At 41.2% G+C, this 22,898-nt stretch overlaps 1 protein-coding gene across 8 annotated transcripts in view; it reads right to left on the bottom strand.

Moving 5' to 3' along the window:
- The window catches only part of dgki (diacylglycerol kinase, iota), a 113,149-nt gene extending 91,570 nt beyond the window's left edge, over positions 1 to 21,579 (bottom strand). For 2 of the 8 annotated variants that reach the window (XM_085769969.1, XM_085769973.1), the window contains exon 1: positions 21,019 to 21,579. In XM_085769969.1, the coding sequence (XP_085626095.1) occupies positions 21,019 to 21,254 (236 nt within the window). In that variant the 5' untranslated portion in view covers positions 21,255 to 21,579. The remainder of the gene's footprint in view (positions 1 to 21,018) is intronic. The other 6 variants (XM_085769970.1, XM_085769971.1, XM_085769974.1 and 3 more) reach the window with 4 other exon arrangements.
- Positions 21,580 to 22,898: the final 1,319 nt, after the last annotated feature.

Here is a 22,898-nt window from a genome sequence, read left to right as displayed (position 1 = left end):
CTTAATCCCTATAGTCGTAGCAGTAGGTTTGTTACCTTTAATTGTCGGTGCAAGCTGTTTTTAGAACGGCAGAGCAGAGCCGTGAGCTGCTCAGAGCTACACTATGTGAGGCTCATTATGGGATTTCTTGGTTTCCCTCATCAAACTCATCAAATACACAATCCAACAACTCCAAAACGCTCTGGTGGACAAGTTGTGACCTACACATTCACCACGCTATGAGATAATAACACAACGTTACCACACAGAGTTGTTTTAGAGGGAAATACAGAAACTACTTGATGAAAAACTGTCCCTGAAGGCAACGCGCATCAGCGGTTTTGCATGAATTTCCCTCTAAAACAACTCTGTGTGGTAACGTTCTGTTATTATCTCATAGCGTGGTGACCAGACCTTCAAAATAAAACACAGGAGAAGTGTAAACTATGGCACCTTTAAGTCATGATTCACCAAAATAAAAGCCGGCTAAAAAGAAAAGCATTTAAAACCCACCAAAACATCCAACGACTTGCAGGATTTGGCTTCTCTGAGTGTTTTATTCTGAAATCTACTCTATTTTTTATTGGATCAATCAGAAAACTGTCGGCCAATCAGAAGAGAGGCCCAGAGCTTCCTCCTCTCTCCTGATTGGCTGACACCGACCTGTTGTTACTAGAGCTCCAGAGAGAATCTTTCTTTCTTTTTTTTAGATCATCTTATGGATCGACTCCTTCAAAATAAAACACAAGAAGAGAATAGGATGAAACCAAACTAAAGTCAACATTTACCAAAATAAAAGTCAAACAAGAGGAACAACAACAGCAACAGAGTGAAACCCCAGATCTCTCCGGAGGAAACAGCCGTGGTTGGATGTGAAGCTGACGGAGCAGCTGGCTCCGAGCTTCACCAAAATTAGTCAGCGAGAACCATTTGGCATCTGAGCCGCAAATCCCTCCGCCCCCCTCACCAACCCCTCCTCCTCCTCCTCCTCCATCAAAAAAAAATGAAAACCCTTTGAAATACAGTTAGAAGATGATTAGACCGGACAATAAAAGCAACGAGAATAAATCAAAACAAAAAAGAAATCCACGTTTTCCAGCCTCTCGGACGAGGACGACATCTGGCAGAGACGGAGAGAGTAAAACAACAAATGAAAAGAGATCAGAGGTTTGGAAAACGTGAGTCTGGATGAGGTAGCCAATTAAAATTGTGGATCAAAGAGTCTTTTTCTCTCCTGTTACCAAGACACTGAAATAAAAATACTGTTTTTTTACTGTTATGTACTTTAACAGGGATACAAGATAATTAAATAATGCATATTTAGGCCAGAAAATCTTTTTTATCTTCCTAGGGGACATAAACTTACACTCAACTTCCTGTATTGAATCACATTAAAAAGAGGGTTTTTCACATTTTCATAGTTATATTCAATATCCATATTGCATTTAGCTGCAAATCTTCATATTTCTACATAGAAAATGACCTATTTTATTGATTATTTAAATGGCAGCCTGTAAAATGGACTCATAAGATGCAGAATAAAGCTGAATAATGTCGGTTATCTCATGTATTTTCACTCAGGAGTGAATAACACAAGACAAAGGTGGAGAGAGTGGAGCTGCAGCAGCGGTGATGGAGTCAGTGTCACCTCAGCGGTCGACTCCACAGGTTCATTATCGGCTCGGCCCGGACAGATGGGCTGATGGGAGGAGGAGGAGGGGGGAGGAGGAGGGAGGAGGAAGAGCTACTTTACAAAGTGCAAACGCAGGAAAACATGGCCGCCGCCCGTCGGTCTCTCCGGAGATCCGTTGGTCAGAGGAGCTTCTGTTCTGATGAGCTTTTATTTTGGCGGGTCTTTTGCTTCTTTTTCTACTTTCTGTTTTCATTCCCTCACATTCATCATCATCGTTGTTCATCCATGTGAACTGTTCTCATGGAAACGGTGTCTCTATGGAGCTTCTTCTTCAAGTTTGCCACCAGGAACTACCGTACTACAGCAGAAACTGTGACAGTGACTCCAGTGTCCATTAACAAACTGATGATGGGATGTTTGTTGCGTCTCGTACCAAACAAACAATCATGTCCCTTCACGTCTCTGGGAATCTGATTTGTCGTCCGGGGCGTCTCCACGGCAACACAACACAACACAACACAAACAATGATGGTGGTGCTGACCATGCACAACAACAAACAATGATGTGACACATTTTTATCTTTGCAGCTGCTGTGATTCTTAAAACACACGAGGATAAACTGATCGTTAAAGGTCAAAGGTCAAAGGTCAAAAGGTCAAAAGGTCAAGGCGACCTCACCAAACACGCTTTTAGCTCTGTTAGGAGTGGGGAAAATTTCAGATGATGCATCGCGATTCGGACATTGACGAATCTGAATCGATTCACAAACGTCCAAATTTCGAGTCCGTCGGTAAACCTGAAACTCTGTTAGCCGTTAAAGCCTAACGTTAGCTTGTTACTTCTGGCCATCGCATTAAGCTTCAGATACGGTATAAAAGGTGTTCACATGTGAAGATTATCTCACTGAACTAAACTTGTACAGTAAGTATTATAAGCTACCGACCAGAGAACCATCAAAGAAGCCATCAGAAAGTTGCCAACGAAAATGTAACTTTCCAGTTTGCAGGCATTTCCATTTCTAGTTTAATCAAATATAATGGAAATGAATTCAATTCTTGTTTCTTATTACAAATGCATTGTTTTTAAAGATTGCAAGTGATGAATTTTTATTCAGTGAGACAAAAAGAAATGGGTTGTGCATCAATATTAAAGATGCATCAATAATCGTTTTATAATCAAATCGTAATCGAATCGTGAGGTGCCAAAAGATTCCCACCCTCTGTAAAGTCTCTGTGGGACGTTCAGGGAACATCTGTAAATTCGGTGCAAAGCTTCATTCAGGCCTCAAGGACAGATTGTAAACACTGGGGCGTTTTATTTTGAAAAACTCAAAGTGCTACAGCAGCTGGGATCGAACCTGCAGCTGTTCTGCAGCTACAGCCGGTCAGTCAGTCAGTCAGTCAGTCAGTCAGTCAGTCAGCCAGTCAGTCACTCAGCCGCTCTCTGAATCATTCAGTCGATCAATCAGCCGTTGGACCGTCCGTCCGTCCGCCCAGACACGTTTTACTCACACAGGGTTTGTAAACGTGTCCGAACCCCCCAGGTCTGGTTTTTATTACATTATTAATGTGAACACGTTGTCACGGCGATACCACAGGATAAATCACATCAGTGTCGACTCGCAGCTTCTCTTAAACCATGAAACCATGTGCTGCACCGCGGGAGGCCGACGGCCTCAACGCCAATCACCGACATTAACACTCAGCAGGAAGCAGCTTGTGTATGTGTGTGTGTGTGTGTGTGTGTGTGTGTGTGTGTGTGTGTGTGTGTGTGTGTGTGTGTGTGTGTGTGTGTGTGTGTGTAAATAATTCACATGTGTGGATTTTGTTTTCATCAAGAATTAATCAAAGACTTCATGTAATTAAACATTTAAGTGATTTTCATTTCAACTGAGTCTGTTTTTAACTGGGAAACTTCACAATGAGTTTATTTATTTATTATTTCTTTATCATAATTACACACTATTAAGCTTTAGTGTAACATAATAAACACTTATATTGATAATCATTAGACTGCAGATTAGATCTGATTAATAAACTCATCTGTAATGTGTTTAATGTTTGTATTGAAGTGTCAGTCAATGATTTAATCAACTATATAGATGAACATTGATGCTGCACAGTGATTCAGACACAGAGTGAGTTAATAGATGTTAGACTCATTGATTCAGACTTAATCATTTATAACTGTTATAAATTAGACACTAATCTATAATCAATGTGGGAAGAACTCTTGTCGGGAGGTTGAGTTGGAGCTGGTCTGAACGGTCGGCTGGTACCTCCTCCTTCCTGTACATCTGAGGAATGTAAACACACATGTACAGTAAATATAAATTACTATATATATATATATATATATATATAGTGTCAGGATAGAGCAGTAAAGAGCCGCTGTCCAGTCCGTCCCACTGCAATTTAAAGGCCAAACAACGTTTTAAAAGATTAGTATTGTTACGGTCTATTGGGGCTGTGAAGTTTTAGTTGATGATTTGGTAACCCTTTCATTTACAGGCCGTTAATTACGTAATAATGTCAAGAAATAACAATCAATTGTGTTATAATGTCTAGAAATAGCCCCAGAAATATCGATCAATTGCTAGAAGACCAAAAAATTCAAAGCGTGAAAAGCATGTGTAATCTTTTGTCTTTCTGAAAAACATGACATTACTATGAAACTGACCCGTTGTTTCTAGGCATTATTTATGACGCAATTACTTGTTATTTCTTGACCTTGGCCTGTAAATTATCAGGAAGAAGTCTGAGTCAGTTATCGTAGAAGTCTAAACATAGTTTAATAACACACGTGCACCTTATGAAGAAGAAGAAGAGGCATCTATCGGCTTTAAACACTGGACGTTTCTGTTTGTCTTGAGGCTTTGCAGCTGAATCCATGCTGCTAATGTCGATAAATGCTCATTGGATATTATGAATTAAAGGGGAACTACTTTTTTTCGCTGTTTTGCAGACGAAGCCGGCAAGAAGGCGATCCGTGGAGCGCCACAATCACTCTGAAGCTGCTTAATTAAAGCAGAAGTAAGCGATATTTTTGTGTTAATATAAGTCTTAAATAGTTATATCTTCCGACAGCAATCACTTACATAGAGTGTTTGGACTGAAACACGGGTCTGTCAGTCACTCTGCTCTGCTCTGAGCCGAGGAGAAAACATTTATCGTATCCTACAAGTTTTATCCAATGAGGAGAGAGAACAGCATGCAGGGCTGTGTGTGCAGCCAAGGGATGCGCCTGAATGTGGTGACGTAGGGACGAGGACTGTTATGGTGCGTTCAGGGCAGCCCATAACTCGTGTTTTTCCGACCTGTGAAGTCGTACCAGTTCGATCTGGTACGAGTTCACGGGTCGGAAGTTACGAGTGGCCGTTATAGTGACTTTCACAGGTAAAACAGGTCGGAGAAACACGAGTGGGTTGTCTGGAACGCTACAAAGTCGTAAGTTGTGACTTGAAGCTGTAATTTACGGTTTCAAAAGCCTGCCTGGAACGCAGCATTAGCGAAAACGACCGGATCGCTTACTTCTGCTTTAAGATACAAATCTTACATAGCTCATTCTCCACCGGTGTTCAGGAGGCGAAGATGGAAATACGGCACTTCTGTTAGTTTCATCCAGCTGTTTTTATACAGATGAAGTGAGACGACTTTAACCATGATGCAAAAACAATCGCGGTCAGTTTCAAATGACTGTGATCAGGTGATGATGTCATAGTTAGTAGTAGGTCAGGGTCATTACAGCGAAGCAGGAGGACACAGTTTCCTGCAGGTTGGTACAGAAGGTAAAGAAACAGAATGACATTTCTGTTTGTCTTGAGGCTTTGCAGCTGAATCCAATGATGCTAATGTCGATAAATGCAGAAGGTGTGTATTAATAGTGTGTGTGGTGTGTGTGATGTGAACAACAGTGGTCGTCACTTTTGTTCTAAGAAGAAGAAGAAGAAGGAGGAAGTGACCGACTCGTCTTCAACAAGTCAAAGTTTCTCTTCAACGAGCTTCCTCTTCCTCTTCCTCTCTATTACCCCAGGAAGCTCCACTTCTCTTTTCTCTCTGGTTTTTGTTTTTAGCCTTTTTTTTTGCACTTTTCGTCCTTTTTTTTTTTTTTTTTTTTTCCAGCTCCATTTCCAAGCAGGAAAAGCCTCTTACAGCCAGACGACTAATAAGGAGAGGCTCCTGTCAGCCAATCCCCCTTAATGCCTCAGCACACTGCATTATGGTCAAAATAACCCCCAACACACACTCACACACACACACACACACGCTCTCTCTGAAACACTCCTGAAAAGGCGAGGAAATGAGCGAGAGAGAGAGGGAAAGACGTCAGAAACCCCTCCACCCTCCTCCTCCTCCTCCTCCTCTTTCTCCTTCGTCTTCTCTGCACAAAATGATTGATACGCACAAAGTGTAAACAAACGCACCCTCGTGAGAAGGTGGAGAGGAACCAACACACACACTTACACCAGTCTGAACACACACACTTACACACACACTCAGGTTATTCCAGGAAAAGAGTAAATCCTCCTCAGTCTTTAACAAACTGCTTATTTTCTGTTTGACCTGGTGCTGACCCGACGCCGACTCCGCCCACTCTGTACGATTGGCTCCTTTAATCTAAAACAAATGTGCATATTATTAATATAAAATAGCATTATAGCTATAGTTTTATTATTTATTATTATTATTTCCATTCAGTATCTGTTCATCCAGAAGCCTCCACAGCAGGAGGAGTTATAGCTGTTTATTAATGCGTTAATAAACATTTATACAGTGTGTTATAGATCATTTATGAACTGTTTGTGTTGTGTTTCTGAAGCTGAATGGGCGATAACAGAAAGCAGCTTTAGAAACATGGATGAAAAACATGAAGCAAACAGACAGAGCTGTTTGATTTGTGTTGATCGGCTTAAAGCAGAAGTAAGCGATATATTTGTGTTAATATAAGTCTTAAATAGTTGTATCTTCCGACAGCAATCACTTACATAGAGTGTTTGGACTGAAACACGGGTCTGTCAGTCCCTCTGCTCTGCTCTGAGCCCAGGAGAAAACTTTTCTCGTATCCTACAAGTTTTATCTATTTATCTATTTAGCTGTGTGTGCAGCCAAGGGATGCGCGTGAATGTGGTGACGTAGGGACGAGGACCAATAGATCCATGACGAGGGCGGGGGCTGCTAACTCCATCGGCTGACAAGACGTTATGGTGCGTTCAAGGCAACCCGTAACTCGTGTTTTTCTGACCTGTGAAGTCGTACCAGTTCGATCTGGTACGAGTTCACGGGTCAGAAGTTACGAGTGGCCGTTATAGTGACTTTCACAGGTAAAACAGGTCGGAAAAACACGAGTGGGTTGCCTGGAACGCTACAAAGTCGTAAGTCGTGACTTGAAGCTGTAATTTACGGTTTTAAAAGCCTGCCTGGAACGCAGCATTAGCCAAAACGACCGGATCGCTTACTTCTGCTTTAATATAAAATAGCATTATAGCTGAGTTTTATTATATTTCCATTCAGTATCCGTTTATCCAGAAGCCTCCACAGCAGGAGGAGTTGTAGTTGTTTATATATAACATTTATATAGTGTGTTATAGATCATTTATGAACTGTTTGTGTTGTGTTTCTGAAGCTGAATGGGTGATAACAGGGTCAGCTTTAGAAACATGGATGAAAAACATGAAGCAAACAGACGGTTTCAGCTGTTTGTTTTGTGTTGATCGGCTTAATTACTAAATCAAATGATGCGTTCAGGTGTCAGTAAAACTTCTTTAAAAACAGCCTGAACACACAGCTGTTTGAAAGACGTTGATGTGGCTAAAATACACCAGTCACAGCCTCATATTTTCTTTTCTTTTTTTTTTTTTAAACAAAAACCATCTATGCAGACTTAACACAACTGAAAATGCAAATTGGGAATCACCCATGAATGAACTGGTGTAAACAGGAAGTGGATCGTCCACTCTGCAGATGATATGCAAAAACATTTTTTGCAGATCACCTTCCTTGTTTTTTTTGTATTCTTTTTTTGGAAAAAATACCGTAAAATACTTCTGTATTACTTATACGGTAAAATACTTCTGTATTTTCTGAAAAAATACGTAAAAACAAGGAAGAGCAACGAGTTAAAATAAAATACAGAATTTAACTGACTTGGATTTTGGTATCTGTGTTGTTTCTATCCCTGAAGACAAGACTGGTACGAGCCAATCAGAGAGCGACTGTGTTATTTACCATCCACACAACACACACACACACACAGTTGGAGTTTATTAGAAAATAAAACACGCTCAGCAACAACAGCAGCAGCAGCGTTTTTAAAAAAAGCTCTGGAGTCGTGTGAACTCAGGAGCAAAACAGAGCAGAAGAGATGTTTTATTATGTTTATATTATAAAGGCTGTATCACTCAGAGCTGAAACAAGTTTATTATCAAGCTTAACTGATAATTTATCAATCGTTTATGATCAGAAATGCAAAAAAAACATCTCAGACTGAGTCATTGTCTTTGTGCATTCACCAGTAAATCACCACAAAGTAGTTCCTCCTCTTTGTTAACCCCATCCTGAATAAAAAACACAACCAGAGACGTCGACGATGCACTGCTTTTAAATCCTTTGACCCGTTATGTCTTCTGAATTATCCATACTTGCATCCAGCTTATACTCTCTCTCTCCTCCCTCCTCCCTCCCTCCATCCCTCTAACGGGGGAGAGGGAGAGAGAGAGCATCATAAATATGCATGTATATCTGTTCATCCTTTCGGAGGATGAGAGGGGGAAATTGTGTCAGTGAGCCTTCAACAATTGGTGCTCTGATCGTCTGCTTAAAAATGCATGAGTGTCTTTAAGCTGCCGGGACTCTGATCCAACGTTCCAATAAATTTAACACAGACCGGCTACAACGCTACAACACACACACACACACACACACACACACACACACATTTATAAAACAGAAAGGTGAAATCCGGCGATCTGATTGGTTGTTAGCCGTGGTATATTGAGCATATACCACGGCTACTATTCTAAAGCCTTATCACAGCGTAGGTAGGCTATCACTCCGCGTCAGGCAATGTATGACTGGTATGAATGGAAGTTGCAGTCCGTAGCAAAAGACAGCTGATGTTTTTACGATGTTAAAAAAATGGACAAAAGTAGTTGAATTCACATGTTTAAGGTGAACTTTCACCTCCAGAGGGTTAACAACGGTAGAGGGGACTGAGCAGTGACTTTCACCTGAAAAAAAGCGGAGGAAAAGACGAGATGCAGAGCTACTTGGAGCTAACGTCTGGAGAGGTGGGACTATTTTTTTCACAGTGAGGCTATTTCATTGGATAATATGTATTTCTGGTTAAATAAAACTACATGAAATTGATTGCGTATCCCTCTTTCATATTGTCATTATTGGTAACCGTTTTATAAAAGCAATATATCATTCGCGTCGGGCCGAACAACGCCCCTTAGCCGTGGTATAATGAGCATAGACCACGGCCTGTCGTGATATATTGCTTAAATATACACACAGCGGCTATAAAACAGAGTGTACAGGTGTGTTCAGGTGAGCGTTCGCCTCACTCCTCCTCACTGATTTCTGATCTGTTTCCTTTCTGTTTCCCCAAACTGGTTGAGAGAGACACGTCCTCAGATGTGAGGAATCGAACAGGCGGATGGATCGTTTAAAGGCCCGAACGATCTGTAAGATTCAGCGCACGGAAAAAATAACAGCAAACAAAGTACCACAACAACAAAAAAGGCCTTAAACCCTCACACACGTTTGGTAAATAAAAATAATTGTGGTGTTGTCACATGTGTTGCTAGGCGACTGGAGCTGCACTTTGTGAGCACAGCTGTTGATGCAAAGCAGGAAAAAATAAAAAAATAAATAGAAAATCCTCTATAGACTAGAGCGCTTCCTTTTTTGGTTCAGACCTCATGTCAGCAACAATAACAACAGATACAGTGACTGGTCACCTGTACACAGGTAACTGGAGGTAGGTAACACAGTTTATAAAGTAGTTTACAGGTCGATCAATACTTAGGGATGTCACTATTATAGATTTTCTTGGTTCGATTATTGTCAGAGATATAATCACGGTATTACGATTATCACGATTATTATGCATCAATACATTTCACAACACTATGAATGTGTAAAATCAAATATAGTCAAAATATAAATACATATAGGACCAGTTATTATTAAGAAGTGTTTGAAATATTTAAGTCATTTATTGTCATCTATACCAAATGTTTAAGTTTGTTTTAATCATTTTTTTTTTATTACAAATGACAGGCTAACATTTAAATTCCTACCAATCCAGTGTTACGTTAGATAAATGGACCAGTATCTGTGCATTTACCTTTACTTTGGGTTCCAATATAATCTTTTTCGGAAAGTGGCGGTATTTAGGAATCTTTACGATCAATTAATTGGGCGTTTAATTGTGAAAACAAGTAATCGTGACATCCCTAATCAATACTTAATTCTCGAGGCTGAAGTTGGCTGACAGATTAAAAAAACTCAATGGCAATAAATTGCCACGTACGTTTCTTTGCAGATGATGAATTGTTATTAATACAACATCTTCAATACCTCCACAATACTTTTTCCAAACACTAACAGTCAAACATGTTCACCTAAATAAACACCCAATCACAAGCACTATTTAGATGGATGTGTCCAAGGATGCTGCGTGCTGATTGGCCGATTAGATTTTGACTAATTCCTTTGGTAGTAAAATTTAGTATCAAATCACAAGGGTTTTTCCAAACCTACTTCCTGTCACTGTTTGTCTAACAACTGCTCCCCGGACTATACACTGTGGATCAAACCAAACCCTTTCAGAATAAAACGTCACCATCCTTTTGTTTGGTGCCATGAGACTATATATAAAGATGATCTGCCGCCCTCAACTCCTCAAACTCCTGTGTGAAATGTGTTGAGTGTCGTCCCCCCCGTCGTGTATAATGAGCACTTCTTCTGTTTTGGCCTTTCAAAAACTTAATTTCCCCGGGGGGAAGCCAGAGCTATTGTACTGCGCCGCTGATGTATTACACGGTTACACAATTACTGTACGCAGCGTGACATTACAGAGGTTTCTAAATCTGACGGATCAGTTTCCTTTTAGGCCGCTGACCTGAGAGCAGTGTTTATATGAAAACAGAATCAGATTTGCCTGTGAAATGTGACACTGGCCGCACCTCAGGCACTTTGTCTCAGACACAAACATTCACTTATTTGCATGGGTTTGTTTAAAAAGGAAAAACAAATGTCAAATGATGTTGGCCTCTGTTTTTTTTTTTGTTTTTTTTTTAGAGTGATACGATTAAAGCTTCAGGCAGCTGAGGAATCTTTTCTGGACTCAGAAGTTCAGCATCAATAAGCTGCAGCTGAGGCTCTGATTGTTAAAAATATTTCCAGAGACCTTAAATGCCTCATTCCTGGAAGTCACACAAGTGACCAGGTTTTATTTTTAGAGACAGAAAACTTTTTGTTCCTCTGTTAGGTAATACAAGTCAGCGCTGGACTTAACGTTCCCTTATCTGACACTCGCTGAGTTTCATTTTTAACGTGTTGATCCATAAAATCAACAAGCACGGCTGTTTCCTCTGGAGAAGCTGTGGGTTTTAAATGTCCTTCTTTTTTTTTGGCTGCTTCTATTTTTGGTGAATTATGACTTAAAGGTGCTAGAGTTTACACTTCTCCTGTGTTTTATTTTGAAGGTCTGATCCATAGGTAGATTTTATTTGTGGTTTTTAAAAACCAAAAAAAAAAAAAACATCTCAGTTTAATGGAGCAGATTTCAGAATAAAACACTCAAAGAAACCAAATCCTGCAAGTTGTTGGATGTTTGGGTCCAGGTGGTGAGGGGGCGGGGCTTAGTTGTGACATCACAAAGTGACAGGAAGTCCTGACGGCTGGTTTTAAGGCTCAGTTTCTGAATACAGGCTGTGTGCATTTCTCTGTGGACTGAGGCTTTGATACTTTCACAGTATTAATATAGAACCTAGAGCTGCTTTATAATCACACTACACATGGACATCTACCTTTATACTGTATGGAGCTTTAATACAAACATCTACCTTTATACTGTATGGAGCTTTAACACAAACATCTACCTTTATTTTGAAGGAGCTTTAATCTCTTTAATCTACCTTTATTGAAGCTTTGATAATAGAAACATCATGTAATTGCCTCGTCATCATTCCTCGTCTGCTCCTCCTTTTCCATGTATGTTGAGTCATTACACACCTGGCCTATTTTCCTGTCTCTCTCCATCTTTTTATACCCCTCCCTCCCTCCATCCATCCCTCCCTCCCTCTCTGCATTTCATCCTAATTGAAGGCTGAATAGTGAGTTTCATATTCAGGCGGCATCAGACGATGAAAGGCCTTTGATCAGTGTTTACCGCTGCAGGTGGTTGCTCAGCGGTGGCAACATGAGATACATTTAATATCTGCTCTGCTCTTGTGTCTTTTTCTCCCTTTACTGTAAAAAGCCAGAGGTACATTGGACCCCGACGTTGTTGTTGTTGTTTATGTTGTTTATGTGAAGATGTGCTCTTCGCTGTAAACACTGGATAATGTTACGACATCCCGTCCCGTGGCAGTTTTTTGTGTTTCTGCAACATTTCCCACAAAGGCAGCAGAAGCAGCAGCAGCAGCGGCAGCGGTGGTGAAATCTCACCGCCAGTAACCCGCCTGTCGAAACTAAGTGTTTGTTTCTTTTTCTTCTTCTTCTTCTTCTTCTTCTGTTGGGTAAAACAGTTGATGTCGGCATCTTTCAGTCAGAGGTCGGAGGTCTTGGGGTTGTTGGGCAGCTGATGGCTTTACCAGGTGGTGGAGGTTTCAGTTTGTTAAAGCCGGATAGTTCAACATTTTGGCAAATGGGCCCATTGCCATAATCCCTATAGTCATAGCAGTAGGTTCGTTACCTTTAATTGTCGGTGCAAGCTATTTTTAGAACGGCGGAGCAGAGCCGCGAGCTGCTCAGAGCTACACTACAGAGGCTCATGGGATTTCTTGCTTTCCCTCATCAAACTCATCAAATACACAATCCAACAACTCCACAACGCTCTGGTGGACAAGTTGTGACCTGCACATTCACCACGCTATGAGATAATAACACAACGTTACCACACAGAGTTGTTTTAGAGGGAAATTCATGCAAAACCACTGATGCATGTTCCCGTGGGGGCAGTTTTTCAGCAAGCAGTCTCTGCATTTCCCTCTAAAACAACTCTGTCTGGTAACGTTGTGTTATTATCTCATAGCGTGGTGAATGTGCAGCTCACAACTTGTCCACCAGAGCGTTGTGGAGTTGTTGGTAGGGATGGGCATTTCGACTAATTTACTAATCGAGTAACCGAAGCTGGTACTAATCGGGTAATCGAGTACTGTAATAAAAAATAAAATGACGTCATGTCTGACGGACAGAGCGCAGCCGGTGCATAAATGCGCTCTGTCCGTCAGACAGTCCGCATTACTGACACACAGCGTCGTCACACACAATGTCAGGTGGATAATAAGAGTAGAGACTGGAGTTTAAGATGCACACACGAGGCAGATGTGCATCTTTATGCCGGGGAATAAATGCGCTGCATGCGCTCTGAGCGCTGAGTGCAGTGCTGAGTGCAGCGCATTTATGCCGCGGCTGCCACGGAGGAGAAAACTTTTTTTTTCTTTTCTTTTTTAAATCATTAGCGGTGCTTATTTATTAGTCCACACTACACATGTTGGTGCCTTCGGTCCTCTCTGCCTCGCATCGTTTCAGGAAATAACAGGGAAGGTTTCAGAGTGTTTGTAAAGTGAAAGTATATTTTCTACCAGACTTGAGACCTGTCGTCTCCCTCCCGACGGCGTACGTCGCCGAGGGAGGGAGGGAGAATTATTGTAAAAGGTTTGAAAGTCCGAGGCTCGATCCAAAAACGCTTTTACACAGCAGAAAATCACGTTGCTTGATCCGAAACTGTTTAACACTACAAAAAGCCGAACCAGGGCATGATAATGTAGTCTGATCCGACACTAGATTGCGCTCTGACGTGCCGTTTTTTTTAATCCTCGGGTACCCGAGTAATAAATTCATACCCGAGTAGCAGATTGCTACTCGAGTACTCGAGTACCCGGGTAACCGTGCACATCCCTAGTTGTTGGATTGTGTATTTGATGAATCTGATGAGGGAAACCAAGAAATCCCATGAGCCTCCGTAGCGTAGCTCTGAGCAGCTCACGGCTCTGCTCCGCCGTTCTAAAAATAGCTTGCACCGACAATTAAAGGTAACGAACCTACTGCTATGACTATAGGGATTATGACAATGGGCCAATTTGTCAAAAATGTTGAACTATCCCTTTAAGGACTTTAAGTTCATCATTTCAGTTAATTTGATGGTTTTACGCAGGTTTTCGTGTTGTCACTTTGATTTGTTTTGCCTCTTTATTTTATTTGTGTATTGGAGTGTCTCATATATGTTCTTTGATTTAGGATGATTTAATTCATACCTATTTTAAAGATTTAATGTAAGTTTTTGTTAACTTGCCTTGTCCTATTCATGTCGTGATTGTAAATGTATGTTTAAATGTACTGTCTTTAAATGTGGTATCCCAGTAAGACTAACGGTGCTCTAGAGCACAGCTAATGTTTGTACGTTGTTTTTTTTTCGACTGCTTTGGAAATTAAACCTTTTAAAAGAAGTACCTGAAGTCTCTTTCATCATGATGTGTGGTTCTGCTCTGGTCTGAGGTCGGATATGAAGAGTTTCATCACACAAACAAACAAGCAAACAGAAGAAACAAACATCAGCTCTCTGAGGCTGTAACTGGATCCAGACTGAAGGAAACTCAAACTACGCACGACTAAAAAAAAACCCCAAATAAACAGGTTTGTATTTGCAGCAGCAGCAGCTTGGGCTTCTGACTGTTGCTCCATTGTTTTCTCCTCATTGATCCCGGTCACACTCGCTCTGAGTGATTATTCACAATTAACACGTGTGTAAGACTTTGTGAAATTCTCTGTGTAATGTGCGATTACATAACGTTGTGTTTTAACACAGTGAAAAGAAGTCACGGAGGATTTTCATGGCTGGAGAGACTCTTTGTAATGTAATGTAATAATGTTTATTTAAAGACGTATTCATTTTTCATTTTCATGTATAATTTAAGACGCTTGTTCCTTTATTACACAAGTGCATTGAGATCAGAGTGGAGAAACAGATCCACCAGATTAAAAGATGAAAACATTAATAAAATAAAATATTATAATGAAATGTCATTGATGCCAAATTCACTTAAAACATCTCAGTTTGTCATAAATCAGTGCTGATTATTGATCTGCAACCGGAGCTGAGAGCAGTGATCAAACGGCCACGTTGATCGATCGGAGGTCGTCCACTCGTCTCTGTTATTGATCGGGGTCATTTTTCCCAAGATGCCGCTCTGCTGTCGTTTCTAATGATCGACTGAATATTTCTAAACAAAAGAGACTGATGAGGATGACGAGGACGGGGAAGGATCGATCAGAAAACACAACCAACACCAACACCAACACCGCTGCTGCTGCTGCTGCTGCTGCTCCATCAGGTTAATCAACTGTTGCATCAGGAGGAGAGATTATTGATTATTGATTATTGTTAATTGAGGATCCCCATTAAGCCGACACACAAAGGCCAGGCGAGTCTTCCTGGGGTCCTTTTCAAAAAGTTCAAAATAAAACAACAATACACAGATCCAGTCACAATAAAAAGAAAGGAAAAAAGGAAAGAAAAAGAAAGTTCTCCAAATGGTAACATAAAAGACTAACTCTGAAGTCTGAAAAGTGACTTTACATGTCTCTTAAAGCAGAAGTAAGCGATCCGGTCGTTTTCGCTAATGCTGCGTTCCAGGCAGGCTTTTGAAACCGTAAATTACAGCTTCAAGTCACAACTTACGACTTTGTAGCGTTCCGGGCAACCCACTCGTGTTTTTCCGACCTGTTTTACCTGTGAAAGTCACTATAACGGCCACTCGTAACTTCCAACCCGTGAACTCGTACCAGATCGAACTGGTACGACTTCACAGGTCGGAAAAACACGAGTTACGGGTTGCCCTGAACGCACCATAACTTCTTGTCAGCCGACGGAGTTAGCAGCCCCCGCCCTCGTCATGGATCTATTGGTCCTCGTCCCTGCACACACAGCCCTTCATGCCGTTCTCTCTCCTCATTGGATATAACTTGTAGGATACGAGAAAAGTTTTCTCCTCGGCTCAGAGCAGAGCAGAGTGACTGACAGACCCGTGTTTCAGACCAAACACTCTATGTAAGTGATTGCTGTCGGAAGATAGAACTATTTAAGAATTATATTAACACAAAAATATCGCTTACTTCTGCTTTAAGTCTGAAAAGTGACTTTACATGTTTCTTAAATGCTTTTTTAATTGGAATAGTCCTAATATTTAAAGGAAGAGAGTTCCATAATTAAATGGCTCTATATATACACACAACAGTGCTTTTCATTGAAGTAGTTCTTGGTCGTGGTAATGCAAGTAGACGTTGAGTTGAAGCTCTGGTACTGTAGTGGTGAACATCAGCATTATAACCAATCTGATTAGAAAGAGCTGTAGGATACTTGCTGTGAATAATGTTTCGAATAAATAACAATAAACTGCTGGATATTATAACCTATGAATAACCTTCAGCCATCCAAGACAAGAATGCATTCGGTCAACACTAGATCTATAAGAACATTAGTCTAGCTGCCCTATTTTGAGCTGTTTGTAATGTTGTAAGCTCAGACTTTGGGTGCAGAAGCTCAAATAACTGAACAATAATCCAGATGACACAACAAACACCAATGTTTGTACAACCTGTCAGTGAATAGGTAGCACGTTTCTTAAGCAGCAGCAATACTTCTACCCATCTCGGCGACAATTTGATTGATATGTTCAGACCACGAAAGTGTATTACAGTACTAAGGATGAGGTATTGACAGCATGTCAGGTACATACGGCTGCAGCGTTTTATTTTGAAGGGTCGGCTGCTTCCTTATCAGACGGAAGAGATGAAGAAAGTGTGAGTGAGTGAGTCACTAAGTGAGTTGCAGCCGGAGCGGTTGACTAACCTGCTAACTGAAGTAACGTCTGACTAGCTGACTAACTGCTGGTCATGATACACACACACACACACACACACACTGCTAATGGCTTTCTGACTGTCATGTCTAAGAATAGATAAAAGGAGGGACCGTATTCTGGGAACACACACACACACACACACACACACACACACACACACACACACACATAAACAGACAAAGTGTGACGAATGTCTGGCAGATAAGTTACGCGTGCCTTCGCTGCCATAAACACATAATACCTAACACACACACACACTTACACACACAGACACACACAGACTCCCTTTGATGTCCAGCAGCATCATTTCTCAGCTCTTTCATTCTGCCACATATGGTAATTCACTTCTTGGCGTTGGCCACTTCAAAGCTTCAGTGTGAAGGACGTCGTCGTCGAGGCGCTGACCCGTTAACATTTCACATTTTTTACAGGTCGGCTTCAGCAGCAGGTTTGTACGGAAGCCCAGAGAGCCAAAAGACTTCAGAATAACTCCTCTGTTCAAAAGAGGAAAGTGAGTTTTGTCGTTGTGAACGTTTGTCTCTCAGGGCTTCCGTAGATTCGACACGACACGGCGCGTTAACCGAATCAAAAGAAACTCAAACTGATTTATTTCACTAATTAAAAAAAGGCAGCACACAAAAACATACACAAACACACATTCTTTCAGTCTAGTCTCTGACACACAATTAACACACACACTGAGGATTAAAAAACACACACACACACACAATAAAACCACAGGCCTGTGTTTCTGTTGCACAATAAGAGCAACATTAAAACCTCCTCAGTCTCCTGAGGTGAAATTAATCCGACTGGAGATTTCTTCATCTACAGGACGACGTGACTGGGAAAATGGATCTGCACATCGTCAGCCACAACCACACCGGTGTCAATAAAGGTTCATTCAAAAGCGATGAGGCCAAGGTTCGTTATCTATCTCCACCGCCATGTTTTTGGGGGGGGGTGTTTTGTTTTCGCACCAGGTTCGTGTTGCCATGGCGTTTTCCAACTTCCTGTTTGCCTGAATCAACACGTGTGTCTCAAAAAATTTAATAAAACTCGTGCAGAATGTGGATTTGGTTGAAGTTTCAAGGTTTTTATTGGTATTTAGCACTTATTTTATGTTTTTTGATAGCACTTTTATCTATATTTATTGCTTTATCTTTGTATTATCATGTTAAATCCAGAATACAGTAGACACTGTGCTGTACTTTGTACTACTCTCAATGTGTCTGCACATTTTACAAGCCGTATGTCTCAAAAAACAGGATAAAATTCTTCAATGTTCAGATTTTTTTGATCAGATTGTTTTATTTTGGAGGATTTGGTTGAAGTTTAGACGTTTTTATTGGTATTTAACCTTTTGTGATTGGCACTTTTATCTATATTTGTTGTTTTATCTATTTATTATCATGTTAAATCCTAAACGCTGTAGAAACTGTTGTACTTTTTTTAACATTTCCTGATCAAATAAAGTCACCTGAGCCTGAAACTGTGAATGTGTCAAATACGAATGTTTTACAGGCACGTATTATGACTGTATCCACACTTCCAAAACATCCAAAATGTCCCTTTATCCACTTCCACAGCTCGGCTTCCTGCAGGTCGAACACAGACTCTTCACCTCACATCCACCAGCCTTTCAGAATAAAAGCGCAGAAACCACCATTGTGATCAAAAAAAAAAACACCACAGCTTCACTGCAGCGTTTTCCACCGAGGCAGCAACAGTTGTATCAGAACAAACTACCGGTACGTCTGCAGCAGCGGAGGAAACTGAGGAGGAGGTGGTGGTGGTGGTGGTGGTGGTGGTGGTGGTGGTGCTCCCCCAGGACACACACATCACACACACACTGACACACACACACGTCACCGAGGACGGGGTTCCCCACGGTGACTGATGTTGATGATGTTGATGATGAGGCAAGAAAAGCGTGGAGGAGTGGAGCCTCTCTGTGTTTAAAGACTCTGTGGATCTTCTTACGTATAAAAAAACACACAGAATCAACAGGACACATCTTCATCATCATCATCATCATCTTCATCATCATCAGTCGGCAGCTGGAGAGGTAATCTGATTACACTGCACCAGCCCTTCCTTTCCCTCAAACGAGCCACTTTATTGTGTTTTAATGTCTTTCTCTCTGTGTGTGTGTGTGTGTGTGTGATGCATATTTCATCTGATTGGTGGTTAAAGCTGAAACATGAACGAGTCTTTTATGCTTGTAAGTGAAATTAATTCACCGTAAACACACACACACAACATTTAATTTATTATAAAAACCGGAGGATATTATGGATCTAACTGGGCCAGATTGAGATGAATGCTGAACCTGCAGCGCCGTGCAGATGTGTGAGTTTGTCGCTGTGTTGTGATGCTGATGGTTGTGTTGTTGTGTGTGGTGACTCTCAGGAGTGTGTGTGTGTGTGTGTGTGTGTGTGTGTGTGTTAAACTGTTGCTGCTGCTTTGCCACAGTGCCCCAAATCACACACAAACAAGTTAAAATGATTGATTTTAGTGTCTCTGTCTGCGCAGCACTTCACTTCCTGTACAGAGGCTGACACACATAGAAGCACTGATAGATAGATAGATAGATAGATAGATAGATAGATAGATAGATAGATAGATAGATAGATAGATAGATAGATAGATAGATAGATAGATAGATAGATAGATAGATAGATAGATAGACAGACAGACAGACAGACAGACAGACAGACAGACAGACAGACAGACAGACAGATAGATAGATAGATAGATAGAACTATAATAGACAGACAGAGAGATAAACAGATAGAACGATAGATAGAACGATAGATAGAACGATAGATAGAACGATAGATAGAACGATAGATGGATAGATAGATAGATAGATAGATAGATAGATAGATAGATAGATAGATAGATAGATAGATAGATAGATAGATAGATAGATAGAACTATAATAGACAGACAGACAGACAGACAGATAGATAGATAGATAGATAGATAGATAGATAGATAGATAGATAGATAGATAGATAGATAGATAGATAGATAGATAGAACTATATAGATAGATAAATAGAACTATAATAGACAGAGAGACAGACAGATAGACAGATAGATAGATAGATAGATAGATAGATAGATAGATAGATAGATAGATAGATAGATAGATAGAACGATAGAACGATAGAACGATAGAACGATAGATAGATAGATAGATAGATAGATAGATAGATAGATAGATAGATAGATAGATAGATAGATAGATAGACAGAACGATAGATAGAACGATAGAACGATAGAACGATAGATAGATAGATAGATAGATAGATAGATAGATAGATAGATAGATAGATAGATAGATAGATAGATAGATGCCACACATTCCTGACAGTGACATTTCACAGCCAAAACTACTGTGTAAAGTGTGTGTGTGTGTGTGTTTGGTCTCTGGCCAGTTTTCACTATCAACAGCAGCTGCCAGTCGCACCGGGGTGTCAGGCTGCTGCTGGCATCCACACACACATAGACACACACACACACACACACATGGACACACACAGACACACACTGTCCAAAAATCAATATTGTTTCTCCCCCACCCCAACAACGGCTACAACAACACCACAGGGAAATGCACACACACTTCACTCACATTGTTGTGTATGCAAAAAGAAAAAAAATTGTTTGGATCCATCATTGACATGGGTCAGTTTGTGTGTGTCTGTTGTGTATGTGTGTGTGTTTAACGTGGACAAACCTACCTACACACAGCTAACCACCACACCACCACAGCAGCAGCAGCAGGTGTAGCTGCTAGGTCACTATTTAGCTTTTAAACTGGGAGAAGAGCATCAGATTATAATCTCCCCCAACACACACACACACACACACACACACACACACACACACACAGACTGCCTTGTGTTTGTTTATAAGCTGCAGCTAGCTTATAAACATGTCATTCCCACAGTAGCATTAGCTTAAAACAAGTGAAAATGGGTAAAAGAAAGAAATAAAGAAATGACACATGAGGACAGACGGGGTAAAAATATATATATATATAAATAAACAAAATAAATTAAGACATGACACAGTGGGACAGACAGATAATAATAAATGAACTAGAGAATGCATTTCCTGAAGGAAATACGGGTGAATGCTGAAAGCTGAAAGCTGGAAGCTGAATGAATCAATTTAGCTATATAGCGCCTTTAAAAAAAAACCCAAGGTCGCTTTACAGTGGATAAAATATATAAAGCTAGATATGGATATAGATAACTAAAGCCCTCCATCCATCCCATCCATCCATCCATCCACTCACCGGTACGAGGTCTGCTTCCTGAACGCCAGTCCCCTTAGTTTCTCCTCCAGAGTCTCCTGCTCCATGTCGGGCAGGCTGCCGCTGAACGTGTCGCTGCAGCAGCCGACGGCGGCTTCCTCCGAGCCGGCTGCGGACTCAGAGTCTCCCCCGTCGGCTCCCAGGGAGGCCAGGCGACCGCTGAAACTGGCCGACGTCGCCGGGCTACTACGGTCCTTCGTTTTCGGTTGGGGGTCCATGCTGGTCCCGGTCCCTGTCCCGGTCCTCCTGGTCCTGGTCCTGGTGGTCCCGGTCTCCCTCCTCCTGGCTGTCTGGACCCCCGTCTTCTCTCGCTAGGTCCCCCCGGGGCTGGTGGTTGTGTGTGGTGTGGTGGGGGGACACGGGAAGGGGGTTCCGGGGGGCGGTAACGGCCGGTAACACGGTGCCGTTGGCCGCCGCTGCCGCTGTCGTCGCTCCGTCCGTTCGTTTGAATTTGACCGTTGTGACTTGTGACCGTTGACTGCCGTTTTAAATATACCGCAGTCAGGTAACGGCAGCAGCACGCGCCGCCTCAACAGACAGACAACAGAACAGACAGGAGCTGCTGCAACAACTCAACTCACGAGCTCCTCCGTCCTGAACCAACAGTCAGTCAGTGAGCGTGAGCGACGTCAAGCTGGTGACGCCGCGCCGGAACAGTGGCGGCTTAAAACTTCAAAATAAAAGCCCGAACGAACGTCTCCTCAAATTAAGACGATTATTGGAGAATTGAATGAATAAAATATTTCTTTCACAGTTGTGCTCATAAATACTGATTATAAAAAGCCAGAAAAAGATGAATATATCCTTTAATGACACAATTTGAACATCCTAGGTATTTTATTTTATAAAGAGTACCGTCTTCACTTTAAAATATAGGTAAGTTTTACTTAAATATTTTTTGCGACTTGTTGTACTTCTTTTTTTTTGTTTATTTAGTCTGGGAAGTGAAGCTCCACAACACTATTTCTGTTTTTCAGACCTGGTATAAAAAAAATAAATTAAATAAATAAAAACTACTTTTACCATTAAGAAATATCTGATGTGATGAATGAGAATATCAGATTTATTTCTACACAATCGTAATCTAAAATTTCTCAGTAGATTTTTTTCCCCCAGAGGTCAATGAGGAATTCATTCAAATTATTTGCCAATTTGGGCTTATTGTAGATATTTAAAATCATTTAGATACCAATTTGATTCCTTAAATGTGAATTTGGATTATGATTTGCAGTCTGAAATAAGATGAACAGTTTTCTACAAAGCACACTTTTAAATAGGCTATATAACATATAAATGCAGAATATGAATAAATAATCGATGCTGGTTCATTGTGATGTGATTACTGTAATTCTCATGTTTTTTGTATGAGCAGACTGAGCATTTAACCTTGAACTGCTTTTAAAAAAAAAGGGGGCTTTTATTTTCAAAAACATGACCGGAAGTGGAGTGTTTGTATCGTTGTGCCATGACACAGATTTTAAAAAGCTGCAAGAGCGCGAGCTGCCGTGAGGGCGGCGACAAGAAACGGCGTTCACTCATCATAACTATAACTGCATCATCCATCCATCCATCCATCCATCCGTTCATCCCTCCATCCATCCATCCATCCATCCATCCATCAGGCCCAGGGGACCGGCAGTGTGGCATTGTGGGATACTCCCACTCCTCCTCCTCCTTTCTGCAGCATCATCAGTCAGAAAGTAGGGCAGAGGGTGAGCGTGCACGAGCGAGCACACGCACGCACGCACGCTGTCAGTATCTCACTCTCAGACGCTAATCACACACACACACACACACACACACACACACAGTCCATATGCTGCAAGTGTGTGTGTGTGTGTGTGATGTGTCAGGGCTGTGAT

Source organism: Trachurus japonicus, chromosome 23 (assembly GCF_045865225.1).
Source record: "Trachurus japonicus isolate A0001 chromosome 23, Traja_1.0".
In the NCBI taxonomy this organism is placed as follows: Eukaryota; Metazoa; Chordata; class Actinopteri; order Carangiformes; family Carangidae; genus Trachurus; species Trachurus japonicus.
This window is presented reverse-complemented; position numbering and strand designations above follow the sequence as displayed.